At 39.0% G+C, this 18,818-nt stretch overlaps 2 protein-coding genes across 3 annotated transcripts in view; both read left to right on the plus strand.

Annotated features, from left to right (window-relative positions):
* LOC109420805 (uncharacterized) overlaps positions 1 to 6,334 on the plus strand; it is a 59,114-nt gene extending 52,780 nt beyond the window's left edge. Inside the window, exons 2-5 of one of the 2 annotated variants that reach the window (XM_062852335.1) lie at positions 3,357 to 3,770; positions 3,823 to 3,943; positions 4,003 to 4,351; positions 5,244 to 6,334. In XM_062852335.1, the coding sequence (XP_062708319.1) occupies positions 3,383 to 3,770; positions 3,823 to 3,943; positions 4,003 to 4,351; positions 5,244 to 5,552 (1,167 nt within the window). In that variant the 5' untranslated portion in view covers positions 3,357 to 3,382 and the 3' untranslated portion in view covers positions 5,553 to 6,334. The remainder of the gene's footprint in view (positions 1 to 3,356; positions 3,771 to 3,822; positions 3,944 to 4,002; positions 4,352 to 5,243) is intronic. The other variant, XM_062852336.1, reaches the window with a different exon arrangement.
* A 9,068-nt stretch (positions 6,335 to 15,402) lies between these two features.
* On the plus strand, positions 15,403 to 17,824 carry LOC109412500 (triokinase/FMN cyclase). Its single transcript, XM_019686119.3, has one exon. The coding sequence runs from the start codon at positions 15,787 to 15,789 to the stop codon at positions 17,533 to 17,535; it is 1,749 nt and encodes a 582-aa protein (XP_019541664.3). The 5' UTR covers positions 15,403 to 15,786; the 3' UTR covers positions 17,536 to 17,824.
* Positions 17,825 to 18,818: the final 994 nt, after the last annotated feature.

Genomic DNA, 18,818 nt, shown 5'->3' on the forward strand with positions numbered 1-18,818 from the left:
TATATATATATATATATATATATATATATATATATATATATATATATATATATATAATATATATATATATATATAAGGACTGTTCATTTTATAAAGAGGACAACTTTGCAAGGCTATAAAAAGAAAACGCGTAGTTTATATTTGAGCAGCCTTGGTTAGTTGTTCAGTACATTATATTAGCAGATAATAACCATAAATAAATTGGTTTAAAATTATTGAACTTCATAGAAATGTGGCAAAGTGTTTCGAGAGATCAATTTTTCAATTCCCAAAAACTAAAGATAAACACAAAATTTCTGTAAAACAACGGTGTATCGTTTTTAATTGCAAAAAAGTGTTTGCCATGCTGCAGCAGTTTGAGTGATACATATTCTGGCAAAATATAAACCTAATCGGAATAATGGTTGTTGAGATATTAAAGTTACAAATTGGACTCGATTTTCAGAATAAAATTTATTTGTTAAACAAAAATGTATAAAACTATTAAATTTTGAATGTTTTCAATGGATCTAGTCGAAAGTACTAATAATGCAAATTCAAATGCAGAAAACCGCTTCTTGATAGCATTGTTGGCTTGGTTACTGTGCTTCATGGCAGTTACCGGAGATAAAACCGCTTCGTTCTATGAAAGTTCTTCTAAATAACGATGTACTCTATTGCAAATACAACGTAACAATGATGTCGAAAATAAAAATTAACATGTAGTTATTTTCAAATAAGGTATATAATTACATAGGGTCAGACCTTGCTGAAAATAAATAACAATAAGCTTCTCTAGAATCAAAAACTTGCATTTATGGAGCAAAAAGTATGCAATTTTTCATTATGGCCATCATTATGTATTAAATTTATGATGAAGAATGTACTTTAAAGCATATTTTTCTTCGGTATCATTTAGAATGCGATTCTCTTCTATACTGGACAAATTTTGAACTGATTCCGTAGTGTTATTGTATCACTGGACTTAAATAAGCATTTTTTATCAATTTCATTGATAACAAGCAACTCACTATATCAAGCTGTATAATGCTTGGTGTATTATTACTGACCAACTATTACACTCTACCTTTAGAAGAATAGTATTAGATCCCAACACATTGAAAAGTTCATGAAAATTTTAAAGTTATGTATGTGGAAAGTTGTGTAGAATTTTGAGAAATGGGGTTTTATTGAGTTTTAACAAAAACTGCTTCAGTTCCATAACTAAGGACAATTTGTATAGTGTTATATTTTTCCTACACTGTAGAATAGCTATGAAAATTTATGCAAAAAACCGATAATGATTTTATTGAAAAATAAAAAAGATATCACACAAATAAGGTGTCCTCTTTATAAAATGAACAGTCCTTATATATATATATATATATATATATATATATATATATATATATATATATATATATATATTTTTTTTTTTTTCAAAAACTTATGTTTTATTGTATGTTATTCATGTGATTTCGTAGACCACATTTCTACTTAACGACACACAGAGTTATGAAGACATTTGTTGGAGCTCTACTGTTCGTCAATATGATTTCCGATCTCTGATGATCATTTTAAACAACTCCATTTAATATTGCGAATATGTATTGCCATTTATTTATAGATAGGATTGTTTTGGTTGCTTCGACAAGTGATAACAAAGATCAATGTACACCACAACCCAAACTCGGACGAGCACATATGAATTCGTTGAAACGAGATTGATAAAAAGAAGTTCAAATTTTACGCAGTTCACTATATGAGACTATCTGACCCTACTTTGAATGTTAACTCACCTCTGTGTACAGACCGTAAAACGTTACGTGATCTTTGGACGGTCCCTGAGAATAGACCACCTCTTGTCAGCCAACATTGGTGTGTATCTGAATTGATCCATTGAAAGAAAACGTAGGTAAACGAATTTTCCTAATGATTTATGTAGTTTTAAAGATTTTGGACCACCCTAACAGCAATTATAGTTAACTTCAATACCAGTACATGATTAAAGAACTCCCAAATTAAAAGGTTAATCAAAATCTACGTTCAAAAAACACATCGTGATAGCTTATTATCGATTACTTTTAACATGTTTTCCATAATTTGAAAATTTTGAACCACCCTAGTATAGTAAAATCAAAATGTATGAAAAGTTCCATATCAGAAATAGATTTAGGGTACCGTAAAACGGGGTATCTTTGATAATGCGGGTAACTTTGATAGTTTGACAGGCATAGCGTAATTTATCTTATAACTATGATTCCTTCAACCAGTTAAGAAAAAGGCAAACGTAAATCTATTCTATACATATGAAAGTTCATCTTGGACGTATTTCCATTAAAATCTAGTTTATATACAACTTTTTGGACAAAAATTAAAATTTTTTGATATTTTTGTCATTTGTCAACCCCTTCAAACAATCTGCTATACAACTTCGTTACAACTATTTTTTCAATGAATGGACTCTTATTCTCAATAGGTTCATCATAGTAGATTCCAAATCTGTCCTTGAATCTCTTAACGAAGTGTGTTTTTACAAAATGGAAGCAATTTTGTAAATTGGGATGTAAATCTCCATACATTGATAAACGCCTAAAAGTATGCAATGCCCTTGTAATTTCATGCAGATAAATATGTGTTGTTAAAAATTTGTTAATAAAACATTGAAAAACTACCCAAAAAAAGAAAACTAACGATGAATAGCATGTAATCATATGTTGATGTACCGTCCAGCATATATTATTACAAAGATAATGATTTTTGATAGCTAAACTCATTGTGTTTTGCACTCAATACTGCACAAACTCATTTTTATATGTAGAATTTAGTAAAAAATCAATGTTTTGATAAAAAAAAATCTATTTGACATATTCCACAAGCCTCTCTAATCATATGTATACTCCTAAGATTTCAATCTGTGATTATTTTTTGAGATTTGATGTGTTTTAGGGTATTATCAAAGTTACCCCAAAATGAAAATCTGATTTCCGGTTATATGAAAAACTAAAAGTTACCCAAAATATTTCAGATTATCGAGTCTTTTAATTTCAATTTATAACTGATATCCCAGTACTTGTTTTAAAATTATAAAACTTGGGGAAATACTGTTACATGTAAAAATATTGAGAAAATTCGCTGAAAAACTATCAAAGTTACCCCATTTTACGGTACTAAAATCATCATAACCTGTGAATTTAAGCTGTTTTGGTTAGCATTTGAGGTTTTGTCCGACCTTTGCATGGAGGCCCGCCAATGTGCTGTGTACTAGCACCTTATGTTTTAAAAATATTTGCTTGTTAATATTTTTGTACTGTATGAGATTTTACCGAACAAAATAGTTGGTACTGACTTCGTTGTTTTTATCCTTCCCATTCCAGCGCCTGAACCCCGTTCTGGATGAACGATGTTCACACTGTCCAAGCTGCCCAACGCTGAAGATGATTCATCGCCCGCCAGTAACAACGGTAGCAGTGACAATAGCAATCACAGCGTTACCACTAGTAGCGCTGCTTCGGGTAGTGATCCCTCCGCTTTCGGCGCCTCGGCTGAATCCGCGGTTACCGCATCCGGTCCCACGGCGTGGAATCTCGAACTGGACCTGCCAATGATTGAAGAAGACATGCAAGTGATCGACACCATCGATCAAAGCTACTGGAATGGGAAATTCGTGCCACCTCCTCCGCGGCCTCCGTTTCTGGAGGAATCGATCGCGCCCGACGGACTGACCACGTGCGATCTGTGCAGTTGGGCCTGGCAAGACAAGGGGACGCTCTCACTGGATGGTGCGATAAGTATGTTTAAATCGGCTTACGAGGACAATTGGGTTGCTAGTTGGTTGAATAGAGGAAATTTTCTCCCCCGCAGATACCAAGGAGTTCAGCTGGACATTCACGCTGGTCGTAGTCTCACTCACATCGGCAGTACTCGGTGCCATAATAATGATAGTTTTTCTTAGGTGTAAGAGGTAAGGAAAGCATTCTATGCTTCTACCAACGCGTTAAAAACGATTGTTCATTCTCGCAGGATACGGGCGAATCAGAACGGACTGAGGACATTGTGTTTCGATTCAAGCAGTACAAAAGACACCGCAGGGCTCAACTTTGACAACCAAACGTCAAAAAACTCCACGAACGGATCCTGCAGTCCACGGAGTACAAATTCGGGTCTCTGGACGTGGTTTAGCAGTAGGAAGAATCTGACAACCCCGGACCAGCTGGTCAACTCTCACACACTGCCCGTGGAGAACCACTACACCCACATGGACGACAACAACTACAATCCGGTCCAAATCGATGAGGCTTCGTATGCCGAAGTTGGCAACGAGATGGGACCATCTGAGACGAACTCGTACAAGTCGAGCTCCGTGCATCATGTGAGTATGATAAGCTTGTTCATGTTGGTTGGCGTGATGCATACATACATACATTTATTTGCTCAACATTACATTCAAGATAAGACATAATCAACAATACTCGGTTCGTGGCTGCCGCTCTCCCTGCTCGGTCTCGCCCGTATCTTTTCGGATTTCGCGTCGCTCCCAAAATCTGAGTGCTTGCCGGTCCTCCTCGAGCATGGTCCATGTCTCGTGTAAACAAAGGATCACCGGTCTTATAAGCGTTTTGTACATGGTGCGGAGGTGAACCTTTGTAGATCTTTGCTTTTTCTGGAGCCCGTAATAGGCACGACCTGATGTGCACTAGCACCTCTCTGGAGCAAGTCATGGCTTCTACTTTGGTTGTAGAAGATGGTCCCTAACTCCACACTAACATTTCAATGAAGAAGTTAATTTCTGACTATTTGTTTTTTCTACCTTTTTTATCTAGATTTTTTTGTTCTTGTCCTTCGTATTGTTTTTCGACATTAAGTTCCTAAGCCCACGAAAAACTGTGTTCTATGCATAGGCGCCAACTTAGGGGGGGCAAGCATGCTTTCGCCCCCCCAATATTTGACGATTTTTCGATTTTCCCATACAAAAAATCAGAAAAACCAGGCTTTGCCCCCCCAATAATTTGACCAAGTTGGCGCGTCTGGTTCTATGCTATTCATTATTATATATTTTCAAAGCTTGTGGCGATGATTGATGTTTACAATAACGTCCAGTAAGCTCACAAGAAACCAGGGACATCTTTGTATATATATTTTTTACACGAATATTTCTCATAAGATCATCAAGGATTTATTTAAGAATTTCTCCTGTAATTAGCGGGTTAAGAATAAATTAATCATGTGTAATACTGATCTGAATTATGTATATTTTCCCGCAGGGAGGCGACAACGATATTCTCATTATGAACTGTCCACTGCCAGCAATCCCTACGGGGACGCATAGCGGAGGTGCCAGCGGTTCGGGCAGTGCGTACTACTCGGGTCTGCTCAACAGTGCCAACATGCCGGGCGATGAAGACGAAGACGAACGGCCTTACGAAATCGTCGACCTGAAGGAAATGTCTTCGCCCCACAAAAGTCACAATGTACAAAGCCATTTTCTAAACGAGACCAACAACTTGCTGACCATTGAGAAACACTCCGAAGGTCTACCAGAGGGAACCATTTCGGCATCTGATTATGTATAATTTGTACTTGGTTATTTGAAAGAAGAGATTCCAATGCGTCTGATAGCTTTAAGTTAAAACATGTAAAAACTGATTTATTCTATCTTGTTAGACTAACGACTAAGTCTTATAAAATTAACTGCTTCTTTTGTGTATTATATTTCCTTAGATGTGTGTATTTATTGAAAAACAAGGCTACGTAAAAGTAAATTATACTAAATTATTAATGAATTTCATCATTTTAGCGACTCATGGAAATTCAATCAGAGCTTAACAAATGAAAACAGGTTAAACCGTGAAAGCAATCGACTAAACATAAGTCTGAGCCAGCAACATTCCGTCACAAAAGCGAAAAATCCATCAAAGTCCCCGTCCCCGTCCCATTCCGTACTCGTAGAATTGTGTGATCCTTGGTAGCCTTAGGAAGCCTCCACAAGTAGCAAAAGTAGAACAAATTGTATTTAAATGTGAAACATTTTGATATTATATTCTATACGAGAAAGTAGCGAGGTCGAACCGAGCAAAAACGTAGCGAACAGAACAAAATTAAGGTAGAAATTTTACAAGTTTTTACAGTGAATAGAAAAAAAGAACTAGTCGTAAGCGGTAATAAAAAGACATATTTTGAAACTCCATCGGAAGCAATAGCTCTGCTTAGTGCTAAAAGTAGAAAAATCATCAAACGATACGATGCTACACACAGTGAGCAATCCGGATTTACAAACTTTTAAAACGCGTCGATAATATCAATCGTGCTGCACACATTCTCATATACATTCAAAATAAATGAAGTTTCCAACAAACGTGAGCATTTATTCGTTAAAGAGAAAAATCCCCTTTAGGTATTTGACTTTTTGAGATTTGATACGCCATGCAACTAAGTAGATACCGGGATCATCACGCTATGTCCAAAGGGAAGTATTATGAAAAGTGAATGTACCTCAAAGTTTATTCGCTAGAACCATATTTTTTTACCTCTAGATTCAGAATATGTGTGATTTAAAATAATCCATCTTGGGTTTTTTTTTTCATACATTTTTATATGGGATGAAATTAACCTTAAAATGACTTTTTTCGCGATTTGTATGGGAAAATAGGAAAAAAATCAAAAATATCGAAAAACCCAAGGTGAAATATTTTAAATCGCACAGATTCTGGAACTAGAGGTCTAAACCTACGATCCTATGGAATAACATTTGAGGTACATTCGATTTTCATAATACTTTCCTCTGGACATAGCGTGGATCAGTGGATCACCTCTGCACCTCCATAGTTTTCGCAGAAAGGAGTTTTTGTTTCTAAGAAGAAATGAAAAGTTCACTTTGATTAGTAATGCAGCCGGTGTAACTTGTTTTTCAATAATTCTACATTGTGACAGAAATAGGAATGAAGAAATACCAAATACGCAAACACCGGCGACATCCGTCTCTTCAACGATGTTTACCGTCGCCTTAGTGGGACTATGATGAATGCTACGATTCCCGTGAAAGACACGTTTGAACAGTTATTGACCGACCAGGCTGACCAATTGAAACGCTGGCGCTGGTTCGAGCACCTTGGAAACCTATTTCAAGTGTCGGCTACGGTATCAACACCTCAGCATGATACGCCAAGGGTTCAACGCAATACCCGTGTCAACACCGCGGCTCCATCAGTGCAGGAGATAGAAACAGCCATCCGTAGCATTACATCGAACAGAGTCCCGAAGGTCGATCGCATCCCTATCCCAACTAACATTTTCAGCCCTATATGGGGAATCGCGCCACTTGGGCGGTGGCTTCTATATTCGTCTGTTTCCCACTATAACTCAGTCAAATTTGAAATAATTGACACAACTTTTGGAATGTGGTGAGATAGGTATAGTATCTACCCGTGTACAACATTTCAAGTCAATTGGTTCAAAATTGACTGAGTTATAGTGGAAAACAGACGAATATAGAAGCCACCGCCCAAGTGGCGCGATACCCTGCTTCAGTCATTTGCTTTCTGCTGTAATAGGCGAATTGAAGCAGTAAATGCAGAATAAAAAGGAAGCTAGTCAAAAATAAACCATAAGTTTATACGCAGCTGCAAAGCAAGCACCATACGACTACCAACCATCGACTAAGTGGCGTTAGTGAGCAAACGTCAAACGTGTGGCTGTTCGGGCCCGTATGAAGTTGATCATCAATATTAACTTTAAAAACTAAAAAAAAAACGTCTTTTCTCGATCAGCCTAGATAGCTGTGTAGTGTCGGTAGCGATTGTCTCAATTGGCTAAGAATAACACTACGGACCGCCTGTTGTGGTTGTAAGAGTCCACCAACAGGTGACCCCTAATTCATGGTGTGATGCGGCTTCATGTTTACCGTGCCTAGGAATGAATGGCTAGGGGGGTCTAATAAAAACCTAACCGCAAACGGAACCTGTGGAGTACCAGGGCGCCCTCCACAGTATGTTGCCCTTACTGCGCTAACCGGAGCAATGGTGATGTGGACCTTGTGTTTCTCCGAGACAATCGACTGCCCTTCTTTAGTCTCACTTGATGCTAAATGAGGGCGGGATTATGAAGATGTTGTTAATTAGTTTTTTTTTTTATCTGTATTAACGAGATTTTTAGCCCTGGGCTAGTTCATCTCGGGACCCACGCTTTACTTCCCTTCCGAAGGAAGAACTCACATTTTGTGAGTTTGTCGGGAGTGGGATTCGATCCCAGGTCCTCGGCGTGATAGTCAAGTGTTCTAACCATCCAACCATATCCGCTCCACGTTGTTAATTAGTTTAAATTTTCACCTATATGGTTTCGCATTTTGCGATTTACTCAGTGTATTCTGTGTATCCTCGCCTTTGGCGTTTTCCAATCGATACCGATCTGGTTTTGTTGCTGCTGTTCTTTGTTGTGCTGTTGTTGCGAAGAGTTTAATCTTGCCTACTTTGGGTAGTGGCTACGGTTAGGATAGCTCAGATCAATCTTCAGCATAAAAGAACAGCTGCAACCAATCTTTGCAGACTTATGCAAAATGGTGAAGCCCAAGTGGCCTTGGTCCAAGAGCCTTACTTTCGTAAGGGGTATTTCTATCTAGGAAACCTTGTGAACCCGGTGTTTGTTACTTTCAGTAAACATGAAATGGCAAACTCGCGTGTCATGCCTCGATCCTGTGTGCTTGTCAACAACGCAATAGTTGCTACACTCATCTCTGAACTAACCACCAGAGATATATGTGCTATCACAATTGATGTATCTGTTGGAAACCTCAGCAGGAAATACGTTTATTGTTCGGTTTATTTACCGCATGATGAACCATCCCCTACGGATGCTTTCAAACATGTCATCGCATACTGTACTTCACAAAGCCTTCCGCTAATTGTTGGCAGTGATGCTAATGCTCACCATATCATCTGGGGCAGCTCAGACATTAACTTGAGAGGCTCAAGTTTGATGGAGTACTTAAGTAGTACAGATCTAGCATTACTTAACATAGGCAACCGCCCAACCTTCATGGTATCTGCTAGAGAAGAAGTGTTAGACATAACGCTTTGCTCTAGTAGAATTAGTCACGAGCTGACCAATTGGCATGTGTCAGATGAAGAATCTTTATCTGACCATCGATACATCTTTTTTGAACATTTAAATGTTACTTCGCAAACATTGCGTTTCAGGAATCCCCGGTCAACAAACTGGGATCTTTTTACTGATTCGGTTGCGGGCAAATTGCATGGATACTCACCATCCATTGACACTTTAAGTGATTTAGATGATGCCGTTCATACTACAACGACCTTCATCATGAAAGCTTTTGAAGAAGCATTCCCTCTACGGTCTGTGAAGATCACAAGAGGAACCCCTTGGTGAAACTCTGATCTGGCGAAACTCAGGAAACAATGTAGAAAGAGTTGGAACAGACGAAGTTCGGCTGGTTCGAAGGCTTTCAGGTCGGCTCGCAAGGCCTACAGAAAAGCTCTCCGGTCTGCTGAACGATCCGGCTGGAAAAAACCTTTGTACAAATGTTTCCAGCTTGAGTGAAGTCAGTCGGTTAAACAAAATCCTTGTGAAATCTAAGGATTTCCGGGTGAACGAACATCGTTTGCCAAATGGCGATCTGACTTCCTCTGATGAGGAAGTTCTGGAATGCTTATTCAGCACACACTTCCCTGGATGTGTGGATATTACATCTTCGGATGAACCTGATGTCTTTTCTTGTAGTTACGATTCCCTGGCTTCGGCTCGGAGTATTGTAACTATAGAATCGATTGAGTGGACACTTAATTGCTTTGCTCCTTTCAAATCTCCTGGGGCAGATGGGATTTATCCTATTTTGCTTCAGAAGGGATTTGATTATTTCAAACATGTTTTGAAAAAAATACTTGTTTGCAGTTTTGCTACAGGGTATATTCCCATATCTTGGCGGAATATTACTGTGAAGTTTATTCCGAAAGTGGGTCGTGCGTCGTATGAAGAAGCAAAGAGTTTCAGACCTATCAGTTTGACATCTTTTCTTCTGACATGCTTAGAACGCATTGTGGATCATCACATCCGTGATATTCATCTGGCCAACGTGCCTCTTCATGTGAACCAACATGTCTACCAATCTGGTAAGTCCACTGTGACTCTTTTACACAAGGTTGTTTACGATATCGAGAAAGCATTCGCTCAAAAGCAATCTTGTTTGGGTGTTTTCTTAGATGTCGAGGGTGCCTTTGACAATGTGCCTTTCGATGCCATATTGGAAGCCGCACGGAGTCATGGCCCAGCCAACCACATATCGTAAATCATTGTGTGGAAAAAATCGTATATTTTCATATACTGAATCAGAATTGTATAATAATATGTATATTTGTTGACAATGATTGCGTAAAATCTCATTTCATGCCAAATGAAATTTCAATTGCGATTTTGTTTCATATAGTCGTCTGCGATCATGAAAGGTGCGAGATACTATCGGTAGGATCGCACAGAATCGGATAGAATCGTGAAAAAAACATACATTCTCAGTGTTAAGCTGCAAGTTCGCTAGTATCGTATATATGATTTCTTTGAATCGTGGAAATCGTCGCTTCACATCGTAGGATGAATCTGCTAAATCGAGCTTGCTACCTAAAGGTATGATCAAAACCGTTGAAATCGTTTACAACTATAACAATGTTGTATATTGATCGTTTGCGTCACACTTGCGTCGTATACGAAGTGAATGAAATCGTAGAAATCGTATGTTCATTTTTACGGTCTTAGTCATATGTCGCATATGATTGTTACTGCACTTTTAATAGCCGAATCTTAATCTCGGAAATCGTAAATGGTTTTGTTTACACATGTGTATGATGGAGAAAAAGAAAAAATGGTATTCATCACAAATTTGTATTTTTGTTGTTGTTGACACATTCCAACCATGGTAGCAATAATTTCAATCAAATATATAGGTTTTCATATTAGCAGAAGACTCCCAATAAGTGATGTATAGATTCCAACAACGATGTGAATTCTGGGCCTCTTGCACGGCACCACTTTTGGTGCCACTCAATGCACAACAACAACGCTCCCACCACAAGTCTCGCACCGTATCATGCTAATTTTTAATCGTTTCATGCCATTCGATTTGAAATCTCTACTTTCAACTTGGCAATATAGCCAATAGAGAAAACGCGCAGTTCTCAATCAAAGGACCTAAGTTCGATTCCCACGGAACACTGTTTGTTTTTTTTTTATTTGAAAATCTTGAATCGTATATTGGTACTCTCAATCGTAATAAGATCATACATAATCGTATATTTGGATGGATAAAATCAACGGAATCGTAGAAATTTTTCGAGAAATCGTAAAAAATTTCGGTTAATCCTAATAAAACATCTATTGTTCTTTTTACGGAAAGGCGAAACCGTAATGGCGTTCGACCTTTGCGTCTCTTTGATTCTGAAATCGACTAGGGGCAAGACAGATCTAACGAGAGCAAATCTGTGCTCGGAATGTTGTTCAGAATTCCTCACAGTTCCTCAGATTATGTCCCATTTATACCAAAGTGTGATCTGGCACCATTGTCAAACTGCAAAGTGTTGCGTGTGCTGAATGAAAATTGCAGTTTTGGGGATGTCTTTCAACAAATTTCGTCGATCTTTGATAAAATGAGTAACTCAGATATTCTCAGAGTTGCTCTTGTTTGCACAGTGTCTTGCCCCTAGGAAATCGATGTGACTGAACAGGTACAGTACGTTGGAGTCATTCTTGATTCCAAGCTCTCCTGGACAGCTCACATTGAGTTCAGAATCAAGAAAGCTTGTATGACCTTCGGGCAATGCCGGCGAACCTTTGGTACAACTTGGGGTCTAACCCCCCAAGTATATCAAATGGATCTACACAACTGTTGTTCGGCCAATATTGGCTTTTGGATGTCTTGTGTGGTGGCAAAAGAACGAAATGAGAACGGTCCAATCAAAGTTAGGCCATCTCTTAACTTTGATTGGACCGTTGTACTTAATGATGTACTTAATGGCGATGTCTGGAGCGTTCTCTTCAACTCCCACGGCAGCGCTCGAAGTTCTCTTTGACGTTGCTCCACTACACAATCATCTCAAACAAGAAACACTTTCTTGCACTTACCGGTTACGGATACTCGGTCTACTAGAGGAAACTCCCGTGAACCGCACATCAACACATACCTCGTTGTTTCCACTTTTGGTGAATTGGAACAAAATTTTCCTTGCTCCAAGTGATCTTACAAATGCTTGTAATTTTCCATATAGGTCATTTTCCACGAAATTCCCTTCCCGGGAAGGGTGGACATCTGGTTATCTGGAGAGAAGTATTTCACACGGCATCGTATGTTACACTGATGGCTCCTTTCTCGAAGGTCGAGCAGGTGCTGGCGTTTATTCTCGTGAGCTAAGGCTGTATCAGTCTTACTCACTTGGTAGACACTGCACCGTTTTTTCAGGCCGAAATCTTTGCTCTTATGTGCGGAGTGCAATCAGCACTTCAGAAGCACGTAATGGGCAAAGTAATATACTTCTGTTCAGATAGCCAGGCTGCTATTAAAACACTTGCTTCGGTCAACTCTAGGTCGAAGATAGTTATCGCTTGTCGAACTCAAATCGAAGAGCTGAATTCAGCAAACGCTGTTCACCTTGTATGGATACCTGGCCATTCTTCCATCGCTGGAAATGAATTGGCTAATGAGTTAGCTCGCACTGGAGCATCACATGACTTCATTGGCCCTGAGCCAGCTATTCCGATATCGAAGTGTTGGGTAAAGCTTCAGATTCACACCTGGGCTGCTACTCAACACAGACAATACTGGAATAGTTTGGAGTCATGTCGTCAAACCAAATTGTATTATACTGAGCCATCTCCAAGGGTGGCGAAGTATCTTACAAATCTGTCTAAGCAGAATTGCAGCATTCTGGTCAAATCATTGACTGACCACTACCGACTCAGCTATCACATGGCGAATATTCAGCAAGCTGATTCATTTGCATGGGATAGCTGTGAATCCGATTATGGAACTTCGTATCATTTGATATGTAATTGTCCAGTTTTTGCGCAACTGCGTTTCCGAGTATTCGGTATACACTTATTAAGTGAAACTGACTTCAGAAACCTGAACCTTCAGGATATTCTGTTGTTCTTAACCCGCTGTGGTAAAGAGCTATAGGCTCTCTTTCGCTTTATGCATTATTACAGTGCCCTTTTCAGGGCGCTGTTTGAACCCGTTATGGTACGCTTATGCGTTAGTATCCTCTTCCAGGGTACTTTTCCTATTCCCCTACCTGTCCTTATCCCCATCCCTATCCTTATTTCCTTCCTTTTCCCTCAGGTAGATGATGAAACAGGCTATTATTTTGGCGATGGCACAAATATCCCAAATGGAGGATAAAGTGCCTCTGGAGCCGGCCTTCTGATACCTGATACCATACGACTACAGTAGACATTCAATAACTGAAACATGTTTACGTTTCAGTTAGCGAACAAAATTCGATAACTGCAACGTCAGATAGGCGTCAACAACCCATCAATTGACGTTAAATGAACGAAAAATTCATTCGATTGTTCATTTGGGATAACTTGGCGCACCATTTTGACGGATAGCGGTGCGATAACTGCAAATTTGTTGCACTTACCGGGCTTGCATTTAAAAAGCATTGCAGTTAAACCGTTTGCACCGACCGAACGTCTACTGTACCAACCATCGACTAGGTGGCGTTAGTGAGCAAACGTCAAATTCGAACAAAAACGTTGCGAGCGCCACGGGTGGCCAGTTGGCCAACTATCAATTGTTTAAATAGACCCTTAAATCGGTGTACGATGAGAATTTACAGAGTGTTACGTCTGTTTTTCTGTGCCACGGGTATAAACTTATTGTAAAATGGTAAATAGTTTGTATACTTGTACTAAATTGCAGTGAAAAAGTTGGAATCTCAACTTATAATGTTTGAAATGCTTCAGGAATTTGGACCAAGCACAATGGTCCGAATCACCGTTTTAGCAGGATCAAAATGCCTATCTCTGTTATCGTTAATTTTGGGCATTTGGTGTCTTCAAAGAAATTGTTCGAATTTGTTTGCTGTATGTTCACCAAAATTTTTTGATTGTGGTGGTCCTAGTCCCAACTCAAATCTGGAATAGAACTTTGTAATATTAAGTCATACGAGGTCGAATTTTTCAGCAAAGTTGAAAGTAATGAACGATTATATTCTTTAGAAACAAATTAGCAGTTTCAACCTTTTTTTCACGTTTTACAAAAAACTCGTGTATGGGAAACTTGTAGGTAAGGTAAAAAAACAACATTTTTCCCGAAGACAGTTTGACTTTAAATTGTATGAATTAGGTTTATGTAGTTTTTCGATTTTTAAGGGAAAGACGGTTTGCGGTTGTAATTACTATTCTGCAGGGTCAATTTAACTACACAACGCCACTAAATTTGTGCAGACTGATTTTCGTTTTAATTCAACAGATTAATGTTTTCAATTTTACCATGGACCCGATTTACAATTTAAAAAAAAGGTCAGCCGGATTCGAATCAAGAACCTCGGTTTTAAGTACCAGGCTCGCACGCTACCACTCGGCTATCGAACCTGTTGATATGAGAGGAATCAAAATGCACACAAGAAGCATTTGTGGGTCGTGATCGTCGACGTTTTGCCATGGTAAATTTGAAAACATTTTTATGCTTATCATTATCGCAAGCCGTCTTTCAGTGTAATATATCTTATTAAAGATATCATGAATCTATTTTCAAAATAGAGTAGAGTAGAAAATCTTTGGATATCAAAACTTAAATGCAATGCCATTGATGTAAAAAAATTGTATTTTTCAAGAAAAATCCAAAGAGTGCCCAATTTCATTCGATTCGGTTCACTGGTTTTGGAGATATGACGGTTTAAAAATTAGCTGTCCGAAAAATAGTACTTCACGAGAACAGTTCTAGCTTCGCGAAAGATTAACCAATCGTGCATAAATTTGTACCAATGAGGGAACGTCCATAAATTACGTCACGCTTTTAGGGGGGAGGGGGGGGGGGGTTCAGTAAAGTGTGACAATTCATACAAAAATTTCAGAGCTCTCATACCAAAAGTGTGACATAGGGGGGAGGGGGGGTTGAAAATGGACAATTTTTGCGTGACGTAATTTATGGACGCTCCCTGATGCACATTATATGTATATTGACAAACAGTCAAAAATTGAGAATTTTTTATGCATTCTATGAAAAGATACAGATTGTTGAACTTTTTGTGAGAGAAAAAAAGCTGTCTATCCCAAACATTTTGGCCATCTCCTGTATTATGTTAAAAGGGTATTTTTTGTTCTACCAAATTCACGGTTTCGTTTATTTCACGGTGTTTTTTGACCGTGATAAAATTGAAAAACCCCTGTGTCTCTAAAAGTTGCGCCGATAGAAAATAAGTTTGTTCGACAAGTTTTCTTATAATAGCATTTTCTGTAATTTTGCTGGAGACATACATACGCTATCTTCACTTGTGAAAAGAATCAAATGTCTTATAGATGGGTTATTCGCATTAATGATACAATAAAAAAGAACTCTAACATATCAAAATATAATTTGGATCACAAATTTCTGCCCAAGAAAGCAGTCAGTGTACGTTGGTCAAACAGACTGAGGTTGCATTGAACGAATCTACCAACCCTAGATTACAACCACACACGAGCTACCTGATAAGAACGAATCGAATACCTATCGACCTATCGTTTTAATTGCATTGTTGTATTACCGAAATGGACGTTCCCTATCAGTTGTGTCCACAAGTGCCGATCAGTTGATCGTACACTATGCTACAGAACGTGAGCACCTCGCTGGCCGGTTTCGTCCGCGCAAACAATGGCCTACGGTATATGAGTGATCGTAATTGCATCCTGCGCCGGGAAGAGCAACTGTTGTCCAAAAGGGGCAAAGTGAAATTGATCTCCGGCGGTGGAAGTGGTCACGAGCCCGCCCACAATGGCTACGTCGGCAAGGGTATGCTGGATGCGGCCGTCTGCGGCGATGTATTCTGTTCCCCATCGGCCACATCGATCGTCGATTGTCTGCGAATGGTGGCCGGTCCGGATGAAAGCGTGCTGTTCATCGTTAACAACTACACCGGTGATCGGTTGAACTTCGGGTTGGCGGTGGAACGAGCTCGATCGCAGTACGGGTACAAACATTTGGAGATATTGCTCAATGACGATGACTGTTCTATTATGGAATCGATGGCGAGAAAGTCTGTAGGAAAACGAGGACTAGCTGGGTGCGTTTTGCTGATAAAAATGTTAGGAGCGATGGCTGAGCTGGGTTATTCGATGGAAGAAATAGTTCACTTTGGAAAGGGGTTGCTACAGAAAGGGTACATTGCAACTTTTGGGTTCACTTTTGATGTGATCGATGGAAAGCTGCAAAACGTTGAACTTGGAAAGGGCCTTCATGGTGAACCAGGAGTATACAAGATGGATCACTGCAATGGGTTTGAATCAATTATTTATTTCGCCTTGGATAGGATAGCTGCAAAAATTGCCCCTTACAGCGATAATGATGTAGTTGTTCTCGTTAACAATCTTGGAGGTACTTCGGAATTAATGTTGGGCGTATTCATGAGCAACCTATTGCCCATGTTGGCGAATGACTACAATGTGAAACGTGTCTACGTAGGAAACTATTTCACTTCCTTGAGCCAATCCGGTCTATCAGTAACTCTTTTGAACCTCAAGTACTCCGATAAAGTACTGCAGTACCTGGACTTCAAGGTGCAAATAGCATCAACGTTGTTTGGAGGCCAACCCTCGTATGGTCTTCCCCCTTCAGAAGTGTTCAACTTCGAAGATCGCAAAGAGTATCAAACGAACGGAAATGATTGTGAGTTTAAATTATGCTTTGAGGAGTCAAGTCGGACCACGATCAGGCATGTATTGAAGAACATCGGATGCACGCTGCTGGAAAATCGCGATTTGCTGAATACCTACGACAGGGAATGTGGAGACGGGGACACGGGAACTACCATTGCCAACGGAGCAACCGCTTTGCTTGCCAGTCTCGAATCGACCCTGGATGTTTTACATCCAGCAAAAATGCTCCAACAATTGAGCCAGATTATGCAACTGACTATTGGCGGTACTTCTGGAGCGATCTACGGCCTGTTCCTGCATGCCGCTTCCATTGCATTTGAAGAGGCAGACAACGATTCCAAGATTGCCGTCAACCATTGGCTGAGTGCATTGACGAGCGGCAACAAAGCAATCATGCAGTATGCTCTAACTGAGCTAGGGGATCGTACCATGCTGGATGTCCTGAAGCGCGGAGAAGACGAACTTCTCAATGCAATTCTGCATAACTTACCGACGCTACGGTGTGTCGAAATCTTTGCCTGGGCATGCGAAAAGGAAGCTACAAACACTCGCAAAATGGTTCCAAAATCTGGTAGAGCTGCCTATTGTGCAGCCCAGTCAGGAAGGGCAGACTTCGAGCATCCAGACCCTGGGGCTTATGCTGTTGCGTTGTGGGCTCGAGCGTTATGCGTGGGCTATAAAAAGAGTTGTGCGGAGTAGACCAAAATTATCATTTTATATTTGCATGTGTTGCCAAGTATGAATAAAAAGTTTTAATTTTAATCTTACAATTATTTTAATTAGAATCTAGAAAAGCATAAAACAATTATTTCGCGATAATATTCTAATTGTTGAAACTTAGATTAGACGAGTTCATACAATCTAGACCTCAAGACATTCGAAAAATACCTAATATTTTCAGACAACTATACTTGGATGACATATTGCTCCATAATCCTTGTACTTCAGATTGAGCTACGTAATACAAATTGAGAGAATGTTTATCTGAGCTGCTAGAAGTCCATACATTTTATGAGTCGAACTCCATATTTTCCTTCAGACCGTTTTAAGCCTATTTTTGCAAAAATAAAGTTCTCCGATTGTTCAAGTCTTTTTCTTCTTCTTCGCCTTCTTGTTGTTCGCGTAAGGTCCCCAGTGGGACTCCCCACTGAGACAAAGCCTGCTTTTCATCTTAGTGTTTTTTTTTTTTTTTTTTTTTTTTTTTTTTTTTTTTTTTTTTTTTTTTTTTTTTTTTTTTTTTTTTTTTTTTTTTATAACTACATTTATTTATCCATTTTTGTTATACATCCGTTAACATACATTCATATTACAAAATATTACAAACTAGCAAAAATTACAAAACTTTCCGAAATGTTTCTTAAAAGCTATTCGGTGGTTCCACCGCATCTCTCGCAATTGTTTTTTAAATTTATACAAACATCCTTCTTTGTTCAAATTGTAACAAATTGCTCTACTAACAATGAATAAAGCTGTTTTTTGTCTTTCATTTTTTGGGTTTATTTTCCATGACAGAATATTTTCCGCGTTATCAAATTTGAGCTTTAGACGTTTCGTTAAAATTTCATTTGTCCACTCCCAGACTTGCTGTGCACCAGAAGTACATTTCATTATACGATGTTTATTGTCGTCAGGTAAACAGCAGACTTCGCAGTTTGAATTCTGGAGGCGGCCGATACCGTACCTATATAATTTTTCCTTATTCGCGATCAAATCATTCACAAAATAGTACAATTGAGATTTATCTTCCATTGGTAAAAAGCATGAGTTGATATTCTCCCATACATTTTCCCACTGCACAAGAGGGAAACTTAGTTCTACTTTTGGAATGGTATTTCTTTTATCAACAAAATACCAGTACATCAGTTTTACTGTAGTCAGCCAGTGTTCAATAAGAACTTCCACAGTTATGAACTAAGACCTTCCTCTGCCAATAAACATTGGCTAGTACTTCACTGATTGCGTCCTATAGGCTCCTAAAGCCA

Source organism: Aedes albopictus, chromosome 2 (assembly GCF_035046485.1).
Source record: "Aedes albopictus strain Foshan chromosome 2, AalbF5, whole genome shotgun sequence".
NCBI lineage: Eukaryota > Metazoa > Arthropoda > Insecta > Diptera > Culicidae > Aedes > Aedes albopictus.